At 44.5% G+C, this 20,977-nt stretch overlaps 1 protein-coding gene across 1 annotated transcript in view; it reads left to right on the plus strand.

Annotated features, from left to right (window-relative positions):
* LOC128709624 (uncharacterized) overlaps positions 1-20,977 on the plus strand; it is a 111,879-nt gene that overhangs the window by 88,332 nt on the left and 2,570 nt on the right. Inside the window, exons 13-20 of the mRNA XM_053804628.1 lie at positions 5,507-5,726; positions 6,174-6,449; positions 7,025-7,136; positions 7,314-7,506; positions 7,695-7,903; positions 11,545-11,675; positions 11,756-11,937; positions 12,082-12,153. Coding sequence (XP_053660603.1) covers positions 5,507-5,726; positions 6,174-6,449; positions 7,025-7,136; positions 7,314-7,506; positions 7,695-7,903; positions 11,545-11,675; positions 11,756-11,937; positions 12,082-12,153 — 1,395 coding nt within the window. The remainder of the gene's footprint in view (positions 1-5,506; positions 5,727-6,173; positions 6,450-7,024; positions 7,137-7,313; positions 7,507-7,694; positions 7,904-11,544; positions 11,676-11,755; positions 11,938-12,081; positions 12,154-20,977) is intronic.

Genomic DNA, 20,977 nt, shown 5'->3' on the forward strand with positions numbered 1-20,977 from the left:
ATGCTGCCGTAACTGTGTTATTCTTTGATAACGAAATTACGTCCCCAGGTATGAAAACTCGATCGATCCAGCAACCGGGGCGACGAACGGCCTGTGCTAGCTAAACAACAGCGTGAGCTGTACAAGACAGCGGACAACCCCATCGTGATTCCGCACGGAGCGAGCGTAATGGGTGAAAGGAGATAGCATTGCCACCCTTACCTAACCGAAACCCCGTTAAGATACACGCTACACCTTTCGTCTGCTGGAACGAGAGGGGTACACCACCAAAAACAATACGCAGGCCCATCAATCATCCGTTCGTCAATTTTCATTACGGCTAAACTCGATCATTTTCCGCAGTTCGCAATCGTTCATCCATTTCTGCTCCATTATCTCGCTCCTCGAACCCGGCAGAACGATTCATTCATTCACACCATCGAAATGGGGATCTTGGTGGATAGGGCCTCTGGAGTTCCGACGAAGTTGGGGGAAAACAATCCACCGTACGAAGTCGCCTTCCCAGACAAGGGTACGGCAGTGTGTCCTTTCATCCATTTCATGCCCGTCCCACAGTCCTGAGTGGCCCCATTTTCTTCTCGCCTTATCCAATTTGTGTCCCACTGTTTTTTTTTGTTTGTTGCTGCTGTTGTGCGCGTTAATAATTGATGAGTTAATTACTGGGAACGACCAAACACCGGGGCCTGCTACCAGTGCCGTGCCGGTTCGCTTTTGCTAGGATTTCTAGCAAAAAGGTCGATCCGTTTCTTTTGTCCTGCTGTGTGTACTGGGGACCCTTCAACGCTCTTTCCAGTTGATCAATGATATCCTTCTACGGATAGTGGCTCGCACACGGAAGGATAAAAGTGGTCACTTTGCCTAACATCCTAACAACCACCAATGCCTCCGGATATCCTATGTTACGCGTTTACCATTCGGTTAAGTTTACGGCATTGGACATGGGTCGACACTCCTAACAGCGAACGAACAAAAGCACCACCGCTCACACAAACAAACGATATGAATCGCGTCTTTCAACGTTCGCAGGCTGGCAGGGTATCCTTTTTGGGCTAAAAATCCTCCACAAGGGAAACATTCGCAACAACATTCGTTACACATCAAACAAACAGCATCGCTCGCAAAACTTCTTCCTTCGTCCCTTTTCACTTAATGGTCATTATCTATATGTTCGGTCTGCTTTGCGTCCTCTTCAAACCCGGATGGATATTCTTGAATTAAGTAAAAATCAATAACTATCCATTGAAGATGGTACTAGAGCCGCCTTGTTTGTCGACACTCGAGAGCAACGCAACTACTCGAGAGAAAACTTTACCCAGGTCATCTATTGTTCTATCCCTTTCGAGGGGATTATTCTTTCTAATGTGGGATGTATCAGGATAACCAAAATACAGGTAAAACTGAAGCATGCTATAATAATGTAACAATAATTCACAGTTCCATCAATGAGAGTAAAAATCAGTAAGCTAGACGCAATTAAATTAACACTTAGTAAGTTATTATTTATGTTAGATAAGCTTAAAAATTACTTGAAAGATGAATCATCTTCTTAATCTTATGAGTTTTCTTTTGTCATAAGTCTTGCTGTCCTTAAAGGAATCTACAATAAAAACATACAAATTTTTCACTGACTTATTTCAGCTTGTGGCTCGAACAGAATATTCCCTTGAATCTTTAGTTTTCTAACTTTAAACACCATGGACTGATAATGTTGAGGTAATACTTTGATAATATTCTAGTATTACTTACTTACTTCTAATACTAGTAGTGTAATAAAAATTAGTTTAAATCTCTATCGCAAGAATATCAATAAACAGCTTACTGTTTTACGGCTCTTCCAAGAATTATCAAATCAAACAAATGTTTGTTAGTAAAACTATATCATTATTGCAGAATACATAGAAAATACCCTGCTCCATTCTGGAAATGAGCTCGTCGTATATCTGCACAACGAATCAAAATTTACTGCAGGTCAAAAGCATTCACGCTTCTTCATCCCCCATTGAAGCATTATTCACGAGCGCACACTACTCGGCTCCATGGTGGCCAGCTAAAGCGAAACGTCCCAAATTCAGTATATTATTTTGGATTTAGTTGAGGATCATCGTTTCGTACCAGTTTCTCTTTGACGGTGCTCCACCCAAACCTACCCAAAACAACTTCAACCAAAAGAGCGTCAACCAAGACGAGTCCATAAACGGGTCCATCTTGTCCATCAACAGGCCCCGTGCTGTCGTCTATACAACGCCAGTACAGGAGGCCGTTGCCTGTGCGAACCAATGGTTCCACACTGGCACGATACCTTCGGTGAGGTTGGAAAATTTACTTCACCGGATTATGAAACGAGCCACTCGAGGTACGAGGTCGTGACTCGTGGCGACGGAACGATTTGCGACGAATGTTCCCCGTGATGATGGCTGTTGTTGTTCTTTTTTCATACTGATACCATTCTGCTGTCGTTTGAAACTAGTGGGAAACGGTAAACGGTCGGACATGGACACATACAGAACAGTGGCGTACTTCAAGCGTGTCCTTTATCCCCTTAGCGTCATGCAAGCTTTGGCCGTGTGGGGATAAGGATTTGCTTCGGCCCATTTGAAGACTTTTGCTTTTTCTTTTACGCTTCCATCACTGCTACCCTGCAAAGTGGATTGTATAGTGAAAAACAAAACAAGTTGTGATCGTGATCCTCCTCCTCATCATCATCATCATCTTTCAGAGATTGTTGTTTGCCTTTCGTTTCGGTTCGTTAGCGTGCCGAGACCCAGAACGGTGACGACTGTTGAAAAATATACTTAACAAAACGATGATAGCCTTAACGCTAATGCTTTTTGCTGGTTTACTTTTGCAGCGAAACCACCACAGCCCCACCGATAAGTAACAGTACCTTCATGTGAGGTGCGATTTTTCCACCGCCAATTACGGTGCCTTTTTTCACACCACACACCAAAACATTACTGTTACTAATTTCTTAAATGAAACCGTCAATAAACGAAACCGTTTTACACTTTCATACCAACCAATTCGACCCGACCAACTCTGTACATGTACTTGCAACAGAAAAAGGTAGCAAAAAAAATGGTAAGGCACTCAGCGTGAAAAACGGCAAAAAATGTAATCACCCTCACCATCGTAAAAACTCTCGCCTCAGCACACTTGTGGGATGAGATAATAAAATAATTAACACTCTCTCCACAATTGGAACTGATTCCACCACATTTCGTCCCCTAAATAATAGCGAGTATCACCAGGCGTATCCGCTATGGGGAAAATCGGGTGGAGTTTCTTTTTTCCCCCTCCCCCACAATCTCACCAGCGAGATATAATCAGTTCGATGACAGCCTCTTAACGAAGGTTAGTACCGGGCCGGTGATCGTGACGAGGGTTTCATTAGCATTCGCTACATGCACTGGGTTTAATGACAATTTCAACCCTCCGGTTTTAGATGTGCCAGGCATGTTAAAAAAAAAACATTTTTAAGCAACGTTCAGTGTATTTCAAATATGTACAAAATTCGAAAGAAATTAAAACATAGCAAGTTGGTCTGCCACGTGTTCCGAATTCATGAAACACCATGCGTCTCCATCAGCATGATTCGCAGTTTTTTTGCCCACGTGGAAGCAATATTTTCATCATTCACCACCGTAAGCGAAAACTTTTAAATTAACATTTTGTTTACTTGCTCACGTTGCATCTCTCTTTTTTGCCATTTTTCCCCCTTACGGAATGACCTAATAAATGCTCGAAATTTTTGCCTTGATTGAAGGCCATCTATTTTCCGCCATTCCATTACGGCTCAGTTCAGCATATTTCAAACCACCAAGCATGCATCACAATGCTGTCCATGCAAGTGGGCAAGTGGCCAACTAGACAACGACTGGCTGATAAACGGCCACCCGGCCATTAGACAGTCGCAAAACACCATCCATCCGTAATCATTATCCACGACCGCTACTGGGCGCCTCCATCGGAATTGGAGGCCCCTGTCTTCGCTGGGTGTTCATCTCCATTCGGCTGGAACAAAAAACAATCTTCATCCAAATAAAACTGCAGTCAATCTTTCGATACGCGTACGCTAACACCGTACCGTCCATCTGGATATTGAATTTTTCCCATCCCACCTTCTAACGGAGCAACGGGCACAATTTACCACAAAACCCGGCCAACGCCCGGAAGGACGTATTATGCTAAGCTTTCGCAAGCTTTTCATTTCACGCTCAAGTTTCACTTCCGGAGGGCAACGGATAGCCCTCCGGAATCCATCCGGCTGGATGGCGTTTTCCGAGTAAGAGGGGTAACATTTTCCAACCCCCATTTTACAAAAAAAGATTGATGATGGGTATACCGGGCGCTCAACTGCCCGTTTTCGCTAATTCGCTGCTGGGACCGGTGGGACCCCAAGACTCAAAACCAACCCACACTATCGCACGCACATATCGTACATTCTCGCACACAGGCACGGGTTTATACCGTGAGAAAGCGCGGCGAAAATTATTCGCGCATGAAAATGCGCTATTTGGCAGGCGGACGCGTTCCGTTTACCCATTTATTAGATTACACTTCAGGCTGGGCAAACTTTACACATCGTGGGTGTGTGGAGTGAGCAGCCAACAAAAAAAACGGGATTTCTCGTTCTGCTGACCAGGCCCGTCATGGTTGTGTTGGCGTTTAAGCCGCTTCAACGCAGGACGATGCAACGGGGCGAATAAACATTCGCAAACATCCCTTTTGCCTTAACACTTGTCACGTGCCGTCCCTTGAGTGGGATTGGTACCGTGGCAGGGGGGGTCCGTCCGTACTCTCTCACTCTCACTGCAAGCTTTAATTGGAGCGGTAATTTCATACAATCACTTGCCATAAATTTTCAACCCAATCCTTTTACCGTTGCGCGTTGGTGTGCTGGTGGGTGTGCTGGCCGAGGGAAGCAATCGGAGAGGTTTCGCTTTTGTTTTTTTTTTCTTTTTGGCACTCCACACGATATTCACTCTCCGACACCGAAATAAATCCACATCCACGCCCGCGTAAAACCGAGCCTACCTATGTGACGCTAAACGGCCTCCTTCAAAGTCCAACGCACGAGTTGCTTTATGATGAATTAACATGCAAAATGTTCGCCTTCGTTCCTTTCGTGTGCAGACGAACACCGACGGAGCGATGTTTGCCACGATCTCACACTCTGTGGTTTACTGTGAGTCAGTTAAGCGCACAATTACTCTTTCCGGTAGCTGACCGCGACCGGGTACATGTCGGAAGGGTTGTTTGTGTTTGTGTGGTAGGGATGGTAGTAAAATATTATGCTATTTCCATTACTAATAGGCTTCACCTGAGCTAGTGAAATTCTTCATAATTCCCCAAGTCTCGTAATCGACCTTCGGCACGCACGACCATTTCCATGCAAGACACTGTATATATATACTATACTTGACTGTTGCCAACCCCTCCAAAGATGGATGGGTAGTAAAAACAACACTAACTGCTTCCACCCCGGCTATTCTCTTCTCTCCATCAGATGAATTCTGTGAGGACTATCCGCACAATCTTATTCCGACACCGGGCTACTGGATCGAATGCTCCCGCCAGAAGATCGCCTTCCCGAACCAGCACACGATTTGGGATGACAGTGAGTCGGAGCACGAGGATGCCGCCCGTGCTATTACGATCGAGCCGCAGCTAGAGCGCAACTGCAGCGATCTGTACGAGGATGATGAAGACTCGGACAATGTGCCAAGGTGAGCGTCCGGATGCCACAGGATGGCTGACCTTTAGCAAGCAATTTCACCAAACCGCAACCATGACATTAAAACCATTCGCATGTTGGCCATCGGTTCATCACATGCGACAGACACCGGAAGCATTTCTACACGCAACTGCACATTTTTTTTTTTCAAACGAAACGAACAAAAGTAGCATTCGCGTAGTGTTCAAATTGTGTTTCTTTCTTTCTGCTTTTCTCTCGTTTCACGCTTTCATTTTTGTGAGTTATCATTTTCTGTGCTTGCAACGCTGTTCATTGCAAATATGGCTTCTTTCATTTAATCATCTTTTACATCAAATTCAAACGTATCACACATACCAATAACTGTGCTACAAAAAAAATACACCAATCATGTCATCCGTCACGACACCATCCATCGCTCGTTATTTTGTGGCATGTTGTGTTACCACGTACCTAACAGCAGTCAGCATTTCCGCAGAAAAAAGACCGCCATCGAGGAGCAGTGGGAGCAGCAGCAGGGCTTCGAGCTGACCTCGGTCGAACAGGAAACGTACGAGAAATATTTCTACGGTACCGAGCACTGGAACTACTTCACCAACGATGAAGATCTCGGCCCGGTTATCCTGTCGATCAAGCAGGAAACGATTAACGGGCGCGATCAGTTCCGCATCCTAGTTAGAGCTATCTCGTACACCGTACATGGACTGATACCAGCCTCCTGTGTTTTTGCTGATAGGTATGTAGTTCTGGATTTACTTGCCGTTGGAGTAGCAAAATAATACAAAAAAACATGGCAAAGGTGATGTTTTCGGTTGCATAGATGTAGGCGTATTAATTGTGGTCGGGTCTAATCGGTGATTGGGCTGCAATTTAAACTCACCGAGATAAATTCAATTGTTTATAAGCCTTAAATAGTCGCCGCATTAAAAAATGTATAATTAGACCCTCGGTCGTTCTTATTTCACAAATTAATATTATTTATGATGTATTAATTAATAAAGTCAATATTTTTCGCTTTGAATTTTAAATTTTCCATTATTAAATTTACAACTACTGAAAACTGTTCAATGTTGACTGTTTAAATATTGATTTATTTAATACTCGAGTAAATTTATTCAAACACCGTTTTGACATCGGCATAGTTTATATTCCCTAAACAGTATGCAACATCAAGCGCTTTCTGTTGTTCAATTTCGAATCGACGCCTAAATGTAGACTATTTGCTATACAAATCAAATCTTTCGCACGCTCAAAATACCATGCATTAAACATTGTTCCATTTTCTTTCCCGTTTCTCGATTCATTTGGCAGGTATAATAGGGAAGAAGTAGTTAGATCGTTAGGTAAGGAAGTGAATCTGAACCCACCGCTAACGCTGGGACAGTTGCCCGATACACCGGAAGAGCTTCTGAAATTGGACCAGGTAAGAAAACCATTCACCGGCCGTGTTTGGCTGGCACGCTGCCAATAGTTGTAAAGCCGAACTCCAAACATTTGCTCGCGGTAACGTTTCGGTAGCAGCTGCATCCACTTTCTTTGCGGCATTCACACGCCGTTGCATTTCATCCACTCACGCAAAAATCCGATATTTCTTTTGCAGGTTTTCATAAAATCTGAGCTGAAGGTGGGCGTGATCTACGTGAAGGAGGGTCAATATACGGAAGAACAAATTTTAGACAATAATGAAAATTCACCGTTATTTGAGGAGTTTTTACAGCTACTAGGCGATAAAGTTAGGTTACGTGGTTTTGATAAATACAAAGGCGGCCTTGACACTGTTCACGATTTGACAGGTAGGTTTACGGTGGCCCCCGAAATGGCTCCACCATCGCCATCACCAGCTTCCCCGTGTACCGCTCCGAAAACGCGCTACATTGTGGTGTTACGCGAAACAAGCGCCATTCCCAGCAAAAACCATAAATACTAATTAATCTGTGATACACCCTTATCTTATTACCATCCATCCACCGGCATCGCACAGGACTATACTCGGTTTATACAAATTGGCGTTCGATAGAGATAATGTTCCACGTATCCACGCAGCTCCCGTACGAAAAGCACGACCCCCAGAAGCTCCAGCGTAAGCGCCACATCGGCAACGATATCGTCTGCGTGGTTTTCCTCGAGGCGGACAACACCGCATTCAGCCCGGCCTGCATCAAGAGCCATTTTTTACATACGTTCATCTTGGTAAGTAGCCAACGGTGTCTGCCGGCAAATTATTACCCAGTGCCACACAGCAGGCCCTTCGACAGTCGGTACGCCTTTACATAATGCTGTCTCGAACGGTTAACTCGGTCGCTTCCGGTGGTCTACGTGTGTGTGTGTGTGTATCGGCCCCATGCCGCGCCACGGTACGGATCTGTTGTTTAGGACTGCACGGAAGACTCTACACATCCCGGTGGGCCTACCCGGCCTACTGCTGTCGCACGCAGTATCACGTGCTTGGGTGGTCGTGCTGCCCGGATTTGCCGGTGGATGTTTTCCCGATAGGCAAGGGGATGGACTGAATAATTTGTGTCCAGGCATGTGACTGCGAGGGCGGTTCCGTTCCGGTGAACGCGAAATGGTCAAATCCGGTCGGGGAGCTGGAAGAACGTACCATTATTTTTATGACAGTGTGGCTGTTTTCACCTACACACCATGCGATAACAACACCACCATGGCACGATTGGATTGCCCCGTTCCATCGTATCACAGCCAGTGTCCTGATACGGAGCACTCTTCAGTGGAAATCACGTGCCAACATTCCTGCTTGTTGGATACGGATTCTTTTTTTCTACTCCCTGTTGGTCGGTTAGTCGTTGAGGTTGGGCCACTAACGAGGCTGCTAACTCGTGAAATCCGCACCGAACCAGACCACGGTGTTGTTGAGGATGAAAATGAACCAGTATCGCAACTCCGGTACTGCCCAACGGGACTCGGGACTCTGCATGATTACGAGTTGCGTTCGCCTTCCATCGAAACCATCTTCGCATTCGCTTGACTTCATCGCACTGGTGGTTACCGGCCAGTGGTTTGGCTCACTTCGCCTTTTTTGCCGCGTACACAACCCGTCCACGGTAGCTCGAAACGCTGTACCACACAGGGCGTACACCGGCGTGGTGGAAAGTGTTGTCCAGATCAAAGCATTCTACGCTGCTAAGTGTATGAAATCTCCAATCTACCCTCTGGCACTGCCTGCCACTGTGTATGTGCTTTGGACGTGAACGCATTTGAAAAACCGCGAATTGTGTCTAACTATCATGACCAGATTTTCCGCGCAAGAACATTAGATCATTGGTTAGTCTCCTTTTTGGTGTGTTTCACTTAAAAAAAAGACCGCAAGCAGCGTATGCTGGCTGTCATGTAACGAGAATGTAACTGAGCGGTAGGATCATGCCTGTTTGCATACATGCTGAACCTTATCAACTTTAGTAACAAAAAAAAACCCGAATGCTCGGGTTGGGGAATTCTAATTTTGCTGAGTGAAGCCATTTCATTTGCTTTTTTTTGCAAACTACTTTTGAAGGTTTCGTCGGTGAACCACATTTGCTGATGAAAAATTGAAATCGAATTACATCATTCACGTAGATTCGTTAAAGCAAAATAAGAATTTTACCACCTATTATCACATATTAACATACAACGTTAGCACTCATTAACGCCACAACGAACTACAAGTCATTTTGACTATTTTGGCACATTAAAAGTGAAATGACTGCCAGCGAAGAAATCAATTGAACAATGCTCAGATCTGTCAACTATGAATCTATGACAATGTGTAGTTGTATGAAATTACAGCATTGATCAAATTGGAATTTTTCAGAACACTGTATAGACCATTCACGGTTCGTTATTAGTACTGTAGTGACTAGCACAACGAGAAGGAGAACATAACACGGTTTTTGGATGTTCCCACGGGGGATTAGACCTTCATTTTATTTGAAACTCTTGGCTTACACATTTCTTGCGAGCATGCTGCTCTAACGATTGCTGGAATGTGTTGTATTTGAGTTTTTTTTCCCATCCTGACGAGGAGCTTTTATCCGCCTATCGGTATGCAATCTACCTAACTCTTCTGCTGTCAGCGACAAGTACCAAGATTTGATCTGGTATGATTTGCGGATCTATTGCACTCTAATACAGCATTTTAAAGGCTTCGAACATTCGAGCAGAACATTAGAAAAAGATATCATGGATTTTCAAACATCCACCCCAAAACATTACCATCACTAGTTCGGTAGATAGTCGCTGATGGTTATAACAATCCTCAAGATTCGAAATATACAAAAGACATCAAATAAATAAGATGCTTCGCCTAGAGTATGTGGAGGTGGCTGTACGCTATTTCGTTGGAAGATTATTTTTTTATTTAAATTCAAATTGAAGCTTTGTTTTGGAAATTATATTTCTTTTTGTACTTTACATATAATACCAACTGCTGGCAGTTGGAAAAAAGATTTTTTTTGTAAATAATTTCAACCTCATTGCGCATAAATTAGTACGAGTCTATGGCTCATGAAATACAATAGTTTATAGTACTTCATTTATTAATGTTTTTGTTTTTTTGTAACAAAAATAAGTTCCGAAGAAACATTCCTTTTTTATCAAGTTTAGAAGTTTTCCACTTTCTCATGAAAAAATAACTCATTAACAAGCATACGAGAATTTTTTTATCTTAAGTATAATAGGAAAAATTTCTTGTTTTGATCTCCTGTGTGTATGTTTGCTCTTCTAATCTACACAAACGTGAATGAAGTTGTGAATTCATTGTGAAACATTCCAAACAATTGATCGTACTATTTAAAGTTATTTAAAAGCTTGGGGCCATTTTTCCTAAGGCAAAGCTTATTTACCACACGATACATCATACGGGTTAAACTGTTGAGCTAATTTTTCATTTTAGCTACTGCGCAAAACATCCTACCAGCCAATATTGAATCTACACCACTCATTCATTCATTTGGTTCCACTTTCCCATACACACATACACTTGCCCACGCACAAGTACGGAGTGCCGTAAAACGTTTCTGGCCCCATTTTCCCGTCCCTTTGATCTATAATCTACCCTACGAAATCTACAAATCAGTGCCATTTTTCATCTCCAAATTGGGAAACGAAAAGGTAACCCTCCCCCCCCTCAGCACGGCTCCAAACGACCCATCCCGTTTCCCCCGTCCCGCTGCCAGTTGGCATCATATTCCCCCGAATGCCCCGGAGTCATAAAAATGTTGAACAAATCATCGAACCGGAACACGCAAGCGCAGGGGTTGTTTGTGAGATTTTTGCACCGAACAGCAGGCTGATATGGGTGGTTGAAATTTAATGATCATAAGTTTTGTACGCAACGCTGGGAAATGAAACCCGTATCCGTACCCGGGGTGCAATCCGACGGGAGAAGCTGCGGTCAGGTGCGGTGGATTGGGTTATTTATTCTTCGTTTACCGTTCGCATCCTGGCTGTACCCTATCTCTCTTCATCAAAACTGCTTTTCATTGTCCGCATAGGGCATAGGTTCTTTTTTCGTCAACAACGACGGACCAAAACCAAATACAAATACGGTGCATCGGTAAATTTGTACTCCCTGCGTAGTGTGTATGTACTGAAAAGACTCTCCATTGTGCTCTTTCTCCGGGGAACAATCAATGTTGATTTGATGGAGATTGGAACAAGACAGTGCCACCGTAAATTTATATCATCCTGTCCAATCTCGAGTACGTTTTCCGGCCGCCCACCCGCCATCTGGATGACCACAGCCATGCTATGCTTCTTACCGCTTCTTCACATCTCCTGATTAAGCAAAGCAAACAGCATGATCATGTCTAACCTCGTCCATTTCTTCCCGCTAGGTTCGTGTTTCGGCTCGCATCAAACGGAAACCGACGCGCTACGAAGTTTCGGTCGTGACGCGGGATGAAGTCGGTGCCTACAAACCGTATCTCTGGGAACAGTCAGTGTTCGAGAAGGGTCCGATGTTTCGGTAAGTGATCGCGGAAAAGGCTGCCAGCGATACACGCCCTGCCACTTGTCGCCCGCTACTACCACCTTTTCCCTCCCCAGAGAATGGCTGCTGACAAAGATCGTGAACGGTGAGCGGGCCTCCTATTCGGCGCCCAAGTTTGCCCGCATGCAGGAACGGACCCGGTCGCAGATGCTCGAGGACATTGTGGCCAACCTGGCCAACCACGCAGAAACTGGACAAATCCCCAAACCGTACCGAAGGGGTTCGTGGAGACCCATCGGTGAGGATCCTTGCATGTTACGAGTGACAGTTAGTTGCTGTATGCGACTCTATGTGCCGCATAGTATGTACTTGAAAGCTATCTCTCTCTCTCCTTCTCTTTCTCTCTCTCTCTCTCTCTTGCTCTCTATTTGCAAAACATAAGACATACTCATGCACACAGACTCGCACTTTCTCTCGCACACAAACACCGGCTTCCTAATACGAAATTGCACACGTACGTCATCCTTGCCCGTTTAAGGTTCAGCGCCTTATCGAACTTACATGTTGATCTCATGTTTTATTTTTAACCTCCCTTAACTTCACCCAACGCTCTCACGCTCTCTTTTGTTATGGTATTGTTTTATTCTTTTCGATGAAACCCTTACAACCGATTGGCTGCATACCCTTTCCGGTACAAACTTACATAACTTACATAACAAAACACACTACGACTGTTGCTTCTGTATCTAATGCTTTATCTACTCTGGTTTCCCTCTTCGCTCGAATGGTCTGTCTGCGTTCTTGAAGTAATCGTAAGTTTGAAATAGCCTGCGTGAAGTCTGCCGCTCTGGAGGGGAAATTATTCGCGTCCAAAAGGTTAATGATGTACTGTTTGAAGGAGATTAGACACAAAGCTGCAATATTTATCGAATGTCGTACTATTAATGGTTCCAATCGTCTCAAACACTTCATCAAGCAATCTTAGCTAAAGGATAAATATTTGCTCATGGTTTGATATGAATTTCTGCTAAAGCTTGATGAGCTTTTCTCGTCTAATGCGAAAATTCTCGTCTAACAACGTTTCGAAGACTGAAACTAGCGGTGTTTTTACTATCGACTTCATTACAAAACCCAACGCGTAAAGTAATGAGTGCATATCGTGACGATGTCATAGGTCCAAAGCTTTACCTCTATTCTGTGGAAGGATCCTTTCGCCAGAGCACGCCTCTTTGGTTCAATTTGTCCACCACGAGATCGTTTTTAATTCTTAAAGCTCCACCAGCTCAGGGAATTAAAGTAGTGCTTCTACTATCTTTAAGGAAAACAACAAACTATCTAATGCTCTTAACTTTGGCGAAAACACCCTTCTTGTTGAATCGCCTAACCCACCTCCCGACTTAGCGAAAAGAAAGTTTTTCCGGGAACTTCTTGCTGTCTCTAGCTATAGCTCTCCATCTCTCTCTCTCTTAGTCACGTACCCACCCACTCACTCACTAATGCGCACAGTAAACGAACCGTAGAGTCAATGCAGCGGAAAGCCATTGGCCTTTTTACCGTACGTTGGCCATCGTCCACCGGTGAGTGGAAATCTATCGCACCCATCTCCTTCCAACCGTCCTTACCGTAGCTTTACGGGCAATTAAATTAGGGAAATTATTAAGCTCCTGCTAAGTGAAACATAAAACTGTGAAACTATGTCTCGTTTGGTGAACTTTTGCCTTGCCTCGCCTGTTCGGTCCGCTCGCCCTGCCCGAACCCCGGAAAGCATTGTGTTTTAGCGCCGATTGCAACATTGTACGGGTTCGAACATGAACTGGCGAGAGGTTTTTTTTTTTTTTGGTGTAGTGTGTGGGATGAATTGTGAACTTTGATGTCGCCCCGACGTCCTGTCGAACCATTAGTAATGTAAACATACTCATTCACGTGTGTCCAACGTTGGACGGTGTGAACGTGTGGTGCGGGTTTTGGTAGGATAGGATGTCCCCAAGCCTTTAAGGGCACTGATGATGGTTGAGAAATGAAAGAGAAAGCAACTCCATGTTCGAGAGAGAGAGAAAAACATCGCGTAACCCATTTCTGATGCTATATATTCCCTTGTTAAACGATACCTTCCCTGCTCTTTACGCGCAAAGATTTGTTTTCGCGCTGACGGGCACCGGTGCTATTGTCGTCGGTAAGTTCGCCAGTCAAACACTAACACACAGCGGCGAAACACCCACAAACGCACGATAAAATTAAAAGTTCCCCGTTTTTGCGAAGCTACTGAAATACAACAATGCTGGTCACCGGCGGCATAATGCGACGGCAACACCAGCCACAAATACACGTAACTTGATACCTTGATGCTAGGCTACCGGGGTATTCCAAAACTGGCCCGGGATGGGACTTTTTGTAAAATCCCCCCCTCCCAGTTGGGGAGCTTTTTTTCGCTTCGGCCGTAACTAGGGCAACGCGAAACGTAACGATACTGACAACGCCAAAAATTCGACGACGCCTGGGAAAACTCATTTCACCCGAATGAACCAGCAGCGCGGTTAGGCTGCCAGTTGTGCCGTATAACACTCGTGCCCCCGTACACATCCTTTGCCGTTACCTATCCGAATGCGGATTGTTTGAACATTCACCCTTTTGTGTCCTGTTTTTTTTTGCCCAAGGAAAGTAACGTTTCCGGACGGACACAAACACACACATACATACGAAAACCCGGTATCCCGGTGGCCGATGGCTTCAGGGTGTGTTATCGTACACTAGGAGTATGCCACCGAGTAGTGTTCGGTTTGCGCGAAAATTCGCAACATCCACCGACAAAACCCCATTGTGCTATCAGGCTTTTACCTGTTCTATGTCTATGACACTACCTAAAGGGCCTGTGAAGGGACAAGAAACGTGAACTCGGGTGTGGTTACCTATTTTTTGACACACGTGTAGGCACAAAACGAAAGCCTGCCGGGGTTTAGGCACATAGTGGTGTCGCCTTATGATTCGCACACTGTTTGGCCAATTTTTGGTCTTTCTTGCTGCCATAGCTTACCTGTTTTTCTTTACACGCTTTTCTTTAATCTATCTGCGCATATCTGCGCCTTTTACAAACCTGTGCGCCACGCCACGGCAAGAACCAATCGCTGTGTCAAAATGCGCCTGAAAGGTATGCAATATGTCGTCTGGTGACGTGTATTGTTTGACTGTGGTTTGTTTGCGACACGGTATGTAAACGAATGTGCCCGAAAGCTTGAGTTGATTGAGCTTGAATTCAGGCATCACTTTAATGTAATATTCGTAAAGCTCAATAGACTCGGTGCTGTGTCCACTCTGTCATCAAACAAAACTTTTCTGGTCCTTCCTTCGCTAGCAACACTGCACATTTCTCGATGCTGTGCGTCATTGTGCCATTGTTCCGTTGGTATGGTGATTGTTTGCTAGCGAGTTTCTAGAGTTTCTTCCGGTCACGCTGTACTGCTTTGTTTGGCATTGTTTGTCACAAACTTTAGCTCCATTTCGTTCGCCATTTCCGCTTAAATTCTTTTCACAGTGACAGTGAGCGTTGAAGAGTTTGCTTGATGCAATGAATATTCTTTTGCGTCAAAAGAACAATCCACATCAAAGAAAACATGATAGAAGCAGTGGTACAACATTGTTTGTGTTAAAAGCTGCTGTAAATATTACTTTTTAGAGTTTCCAACAGTTATATTAATTGTTGTACTTATGTGGATGTATGTTTCATCACATTTCAATCGGCTCATTAAAGCTCTTTACTTATGCTATTCAAAATTATGCGTATGTGCTATATAAAGTTTATACCCTTTAACTTATCGAATGATAACCACGTCTTAAAGTATGCAATCCTAAGCATTGTGTACGTTTTCAAACTAATGAATCACTCAAACCGATTTGTAGTAAATGTTTAAAATATAGTCTTAGCCTCTCCTTCTTTATCTCTTAAGGAGCCTTACAACCTCAAAAATTCTAAAATTATAGGACAAACGACGCTTTTCCGAAACTGATATTGCATAGTTTTAGGGGTAAATGGTAGAAAAACAACAGGCTTTAAAAGCCACCCCTAAAAAACAATGCAAAAATCACACACAATGCTAACAACGGGGTACAACATTTTTAACGTTTACCTTTACCGATTCGGACGAATAGCAAGCACCCATTTTGCATTCCAGAACACAGGTTCGTTCCGTAATGCAACACCTTTCCGTTATGCTCACATTACCCATGGATGGGCTATCTGTTCCCAAACGGTACATTTCCATATGCAATTCAGCGGTATGGCGAACAGTTTTCTTTTACTGTGCACGCATCGGATTTCACCGAGATAAATACCACTTCTAGCGGTGGTTCACAACCAGAACGACGGGCAAACTATTGCACTGACCTCACCCCGAATGGTAACCGTTCTCAGTTGTGTGCAAGGTTATGATTTTCTCTTCCCCAACCGTTCCGGGTTTTAGGTGCAAAACGGAGCCTTGCTTGGTGTTGCTTTTTCGAATTCTTTTTGCTGCTCTATTATTATACCGGTTCCACTTGCAGAGGCACTACCGAATGGTGCAGTGCACATGCCGCTTACATCATTGCTGCGTTGGGTTTAATTTTGATAGGAATGAGATTCAACCGTATGTTGAATCTGCCACCTGGAACTAGCGGGCAAAAAATCCCTATACGCTGAATCTACAGCCACTTCTCCATTATTCACATTCATGCTCCATTCTCCGAATGTGGATAATGGGAAATAGGAGGCAAGAGAAAGGAAGAAGAAAGTTTATATATCTCGAAAGGAGTATTCTTAGCACTCCACAACTTTTTACCACTTATCTCAATGATCGTGTAATGACACAGGATGTTGGCGTAGAGTAGTAAGCACTGTAACAAAGCGTTTCTTCAACTAAAGCTACCTATTTGCATTAACCTTAATGGGGTTTTCCCCCCAGAAATCTTTTTCCCACCAGCTATTATTTGCGATTTTGCACCAGAAACTGTGCCCGCATCGGTATTAAGCTTATTAAGTTGGTTAGGTGTTACGAACACGTAACACCTTTTAAAAGCTTCCATCGTGTGGGAGGGATATGGCTACACATGAAAAAAGGGATGGACATGTTGCGGTGCAGATGGGAGAACGTTGCAGGTAGCTCACCGTCAACGGGGACAGTTTGTCTCGGGCCACCCTATTTGCGCACCGGATGAACCGGAAACAAAAAAAAACCTTCCGCCGGACACCTTCCTGTTGTACTCACTAATTCATTAAAATGTATCTTTGTGTTGCTTTCATTGTAGCCTGATGGTACACTGTGCGCCTTCACAGAAGCTCATTGCCTGGCCCGCACCGAACGGGCTCCCAAATCCCTTCGGTTGTGTTTAACCGGATGTGAAAGTTTGATCAACTTCTCCTTTTTTTTGCACGGTTGTTATCCTCCAACCCAAGAAAGCAATGAAACGCTAAACATAAAATTGAAATCATGACCAAAACCCGGAAGCTGTGGCTCATTGCGGACCAATTTTGTGTCTTTTCGTTTTTTGTAGCGCAACAAACAATGGGCCAGAATATTTAAAAAGTTCTGTTTCATTTACTATTTTTCTCCTGCGTTTATCTCGTTCCCCTGGAAAAGCCACCTGATACAGTTGCGCTTTTTATCTTTCAGCACGTTTCCTTCATTGGTGGCTTGAAAGCGGTGGAAGCGCCCTTTTTTTTTGGGGACGGTATTGGTGCTACTAATGCCACCTCCAAGAAGCTGTTGCTACAAACAGGCAAACATTGAGTTTATGTTTTCAACCCAGTCTTTTTTCCCTCCTCTTGCCCCGGAACACGCTTGCCGGTTCGTCCTGTCCGGGTGCCACTTTCACGTGCACGCTCTGGACGACTTGGCTTCGGTCGACGGTCCGGGTTGGGGATTTTATTTTATTTCATTTTATTTATTTAGTTTCTACACTTTCCACGACCGGTTCCATTCCTGGTTCCAAACTTTCCATCCCCGCTAGGACGGAAGTCATGTGTTCCGCCTTGATGTCCTGCCCCACCCTAGGCAGCAAAGGGTTTTTTTTGGTTGATTGCAAACAGAGAAACAAATCGGACTTGTAGAACTGAACAGGTGGGTGGTCTACGAACGGTTGCGGTGTGTATCTCTAATGGAGATTAAATATTTATTAAAATTTATCATTAGCTGTCCGTTTGTGTTCTGCACCCTTGTACACAAAGCACGGTTGGAAGGCAGAAGGAGGCAAGCGGGAATAAAAAGTACCAAAGGCGAAAGGAAAAAGCATCCAAAAGAACTCTTTGGCCGGGCCGGCATTAGCTGTCCGGTCACTAGTCGAATGTGTCCAGGGCCCGCTTTACCAACGGTCGACGGTAACGATGTGTTGCTAGCTGTCGTTTGTGGCTAATCCGCCGGAAGGTAATCACTATTCCGCACAGTGTGTGTTGTCCACTTTTTTGTGTGATTTCCACTCGATCCGGCGGTCGATTTTAATTTGATAAAATCGGGATAAAATTGTGTCGCCGCCCCGCACTGAAACTCGAGACGATGCAACACGATGACGGGCGCTGTGTGGAAGGTTGCAAAAAGCGTAGCGTACGAAGCGTAGCGAATCTTGCCTGGATGCGGGGTGACGATGCCAATGTCCCACCAATGACAGTAATGAGAAAGGTTAGCTGCTAGTCGGTAAGTTAGTGCCGACAATGGAACTAACGAGTTGGTCCCGCACGTACTATTGATAGCAATGATAGCCAGCCGGCAGCGTGAACACAACCGAACACATTGCATACCTTTAGGCGGAACAGGGACAGCAGCAACGGTAAAAAGCACACGCAGCCGACAGTCGCCTACTATGGCCGCGCACTAACAGCAATGAGTGTTGCTTTCAATTATTCATTTCAACCACCAGCAAGGCTTGCTATACGTGTTTCTAAAATGGAGATAGCAAGGAATGAACTGGCACGTAATGGTACGGGAAATCACCCGTCATCGTGTATGTGTCGTTCCCTGTTTGCAAATTGATATAAACAGTCCGTGCGATGAGGATGCCTCGGCGTGACTAAAGAGAATCTTCGATCTAGTATATATCTTGTCTATATACGTGTGTGTTTGTGGGGTGCATTGAGCAGGAATTCAGGTTTTCCACCGCCTTGGCTCCAATCGGGCAAAAACAACTCCGACAGGGCTAAACAGCTAACACACCAAAAAAGGCCAAACCCCTTTTTTTTGGTTGGCGAACAGATTAAGCGAAGCGAACGTTACGTCGGTGCTGTCGGAAGGATGGTGGTTCGGGGAAAAGCGTTAAATTTTATCACTCTCCATTCCGACACGATGGTAACTTCGAACCGGTTCAAACGACGTCGAAATCGACACTTTGCCAGCACGGTTCGCCCCCCCACCCGCTTGCGGATTAAGGGCAGCAGTGCGGGGTTTGGTTAAATTTGGTTAAGATATCGTACCCCGGTTTGATCGTTACCCATTGGGTCCCATTATCGTCAAAGGCTTTTGTAAGGGATGTTGGGGAAAACACGATGCAAGGGAAGAAGAAAAAATAAAGGTATCGTAACGAAAGTGCGAACCACCTTATCTTCCCAACCGCTGGTGTGCCGACACTAAAATGTACGCCACGCATTACCTACTTTACGGTAAAAGGATTTACAGCAGCAGCAGCCAAGCGCCAATGCACCGATTCCGGGTGGAAACGCGTTTATAAATGATAAGCGCGTTTCGCAATGGGCCCCGGGTGGGGAGGGGCGGTACAGGCGGACGGCAAATGCCGCATAAAATAATGAACCGACGTGTAATCGTTTCCGATCGATCAAACGAAACGTGATCGGGAAGCGCAGCGTTATTGTTACAATCAAATCTACGTCATACGCGCTTGGAGCAGTAGGTGGCATTTTATCAGTGTAAGTTTAATTGGTTTTCAAAACGAATGGCTAAACTGTCGTGGCTGACATTCGGGCGATAATAACTCATCAGTAATTGCTCGCGTTCTTCAGGGGGTTTAAAGGAGTTATTACCCAATGAAAGTTTCAGTTTCTTTGTGGATCAAACATTCTTTTTTGAAGTATCTTCATCAGCGTAAACTTTACCTGCAAGGTCTTGAGACAGTCGAGGACTTGCGAGGAAACACAACTTTTTATTCGCCTACTTCGGTACCATGGTTTTCAAACATGGTGGTCCATTTTGACTCACAAACAGTTCATTCTATTTGAACATAGTTCAAGTTTTTCATTTTCACATAACTTTCCCTGTCATCGTACGTAGCTGGTTTTCTTTATCCTTAGAATCGGATCATCGCTCATTTAGCCTAAAAATTTAGCGTTGTTTAATTTGATGTTGTTTTTTAGGTATTGAAAATGAATGTTTTTCACATTTCTTTCATACAATGACAGGAAATTTGTTGAAAACAAGCGAAAAATGACTGTAATGTCCTCCAATTGGCTGGTTTCCGTCACAGGTATCGTTTTGTACCGGATAAAGCGGTCGATGGAGGAACCCCAATGTAGATTAAGGCATTATTTTTTGTTACTGAAGGAAGTAATATTGAAAAAAAACTCTGAAAAAATTCAGTCAGCCGTCGGTGTACTAGCAATATCCTCTCGAGAAACATTTCCGCTCGGTAAGGACATCCTCCAAATCATGTGCTACACTCTTCACTCTATTCACTCATACGTACAAAACACACACATACATTCAATAGTGTCAATTCTGGATGAGCTTTCCGTGACCTTCAAAATCGGTTAGCGCCCCCTGGGAGGGAGGGGGTGGGGGGGAGAGTTGAGAGAGACCAAGTTCCAAATGCCTTGTTCCTTCGTTCCGCGATCTACTCACTCGCCCTGGCGCAAAGAAAAACGAACATTCGGAAGTTAATTTATTCGAAATTATAAACCATTGACAGCTCCAAAATATCGGCTACCCCGTTCATTATGTCCCTGCTCGGCTACCAAAAACCCCCGCGTATGGGGTTTAGTAAACGCAAAGGAAAGGGAGTTGCTGTACAATTGTGTCCCTCTTGGCACACGCACAGACCAATCAAACATAGACCCCGGTCGAAAAATGGCATGGCACCAGCTGCGTCGCATACAGTCGCTCAGTTGACATCATCATCATCATCATCATTTAAAATCTCCCAACGGAGGCTCCCGGCATTCGTCTTGCCCCTCGTGTTCCCCCTTTATTCCACTCGTAGCGCAATAAAATGATGAAGTATTTAACCCCATTTGGAATCCCGGTGCTACCCCGTTTGGGTCGTGAATGTCCTGTACGCACCCGGAGCCAACCCACACATAAAACGTACCGCTCGTAGATTTTCCGACCCGAAGATGAAGTTTTGTTCTCTTTCCTGCCTCGATTGTGGTGCTG

This window comes from Anopheles marshallii, chromosome 2, assembly GCF_943734725.1.
Source record: "Anopheles marshallii chromosome 2, idAnoMarsDA_429_01, whole genome shotgun sequence".
NCBI lineage: Eukaryota > Metazoa > Arthropoda > Insecta > Diptera > Culicidae > Anopheles > Anopheles marshallii.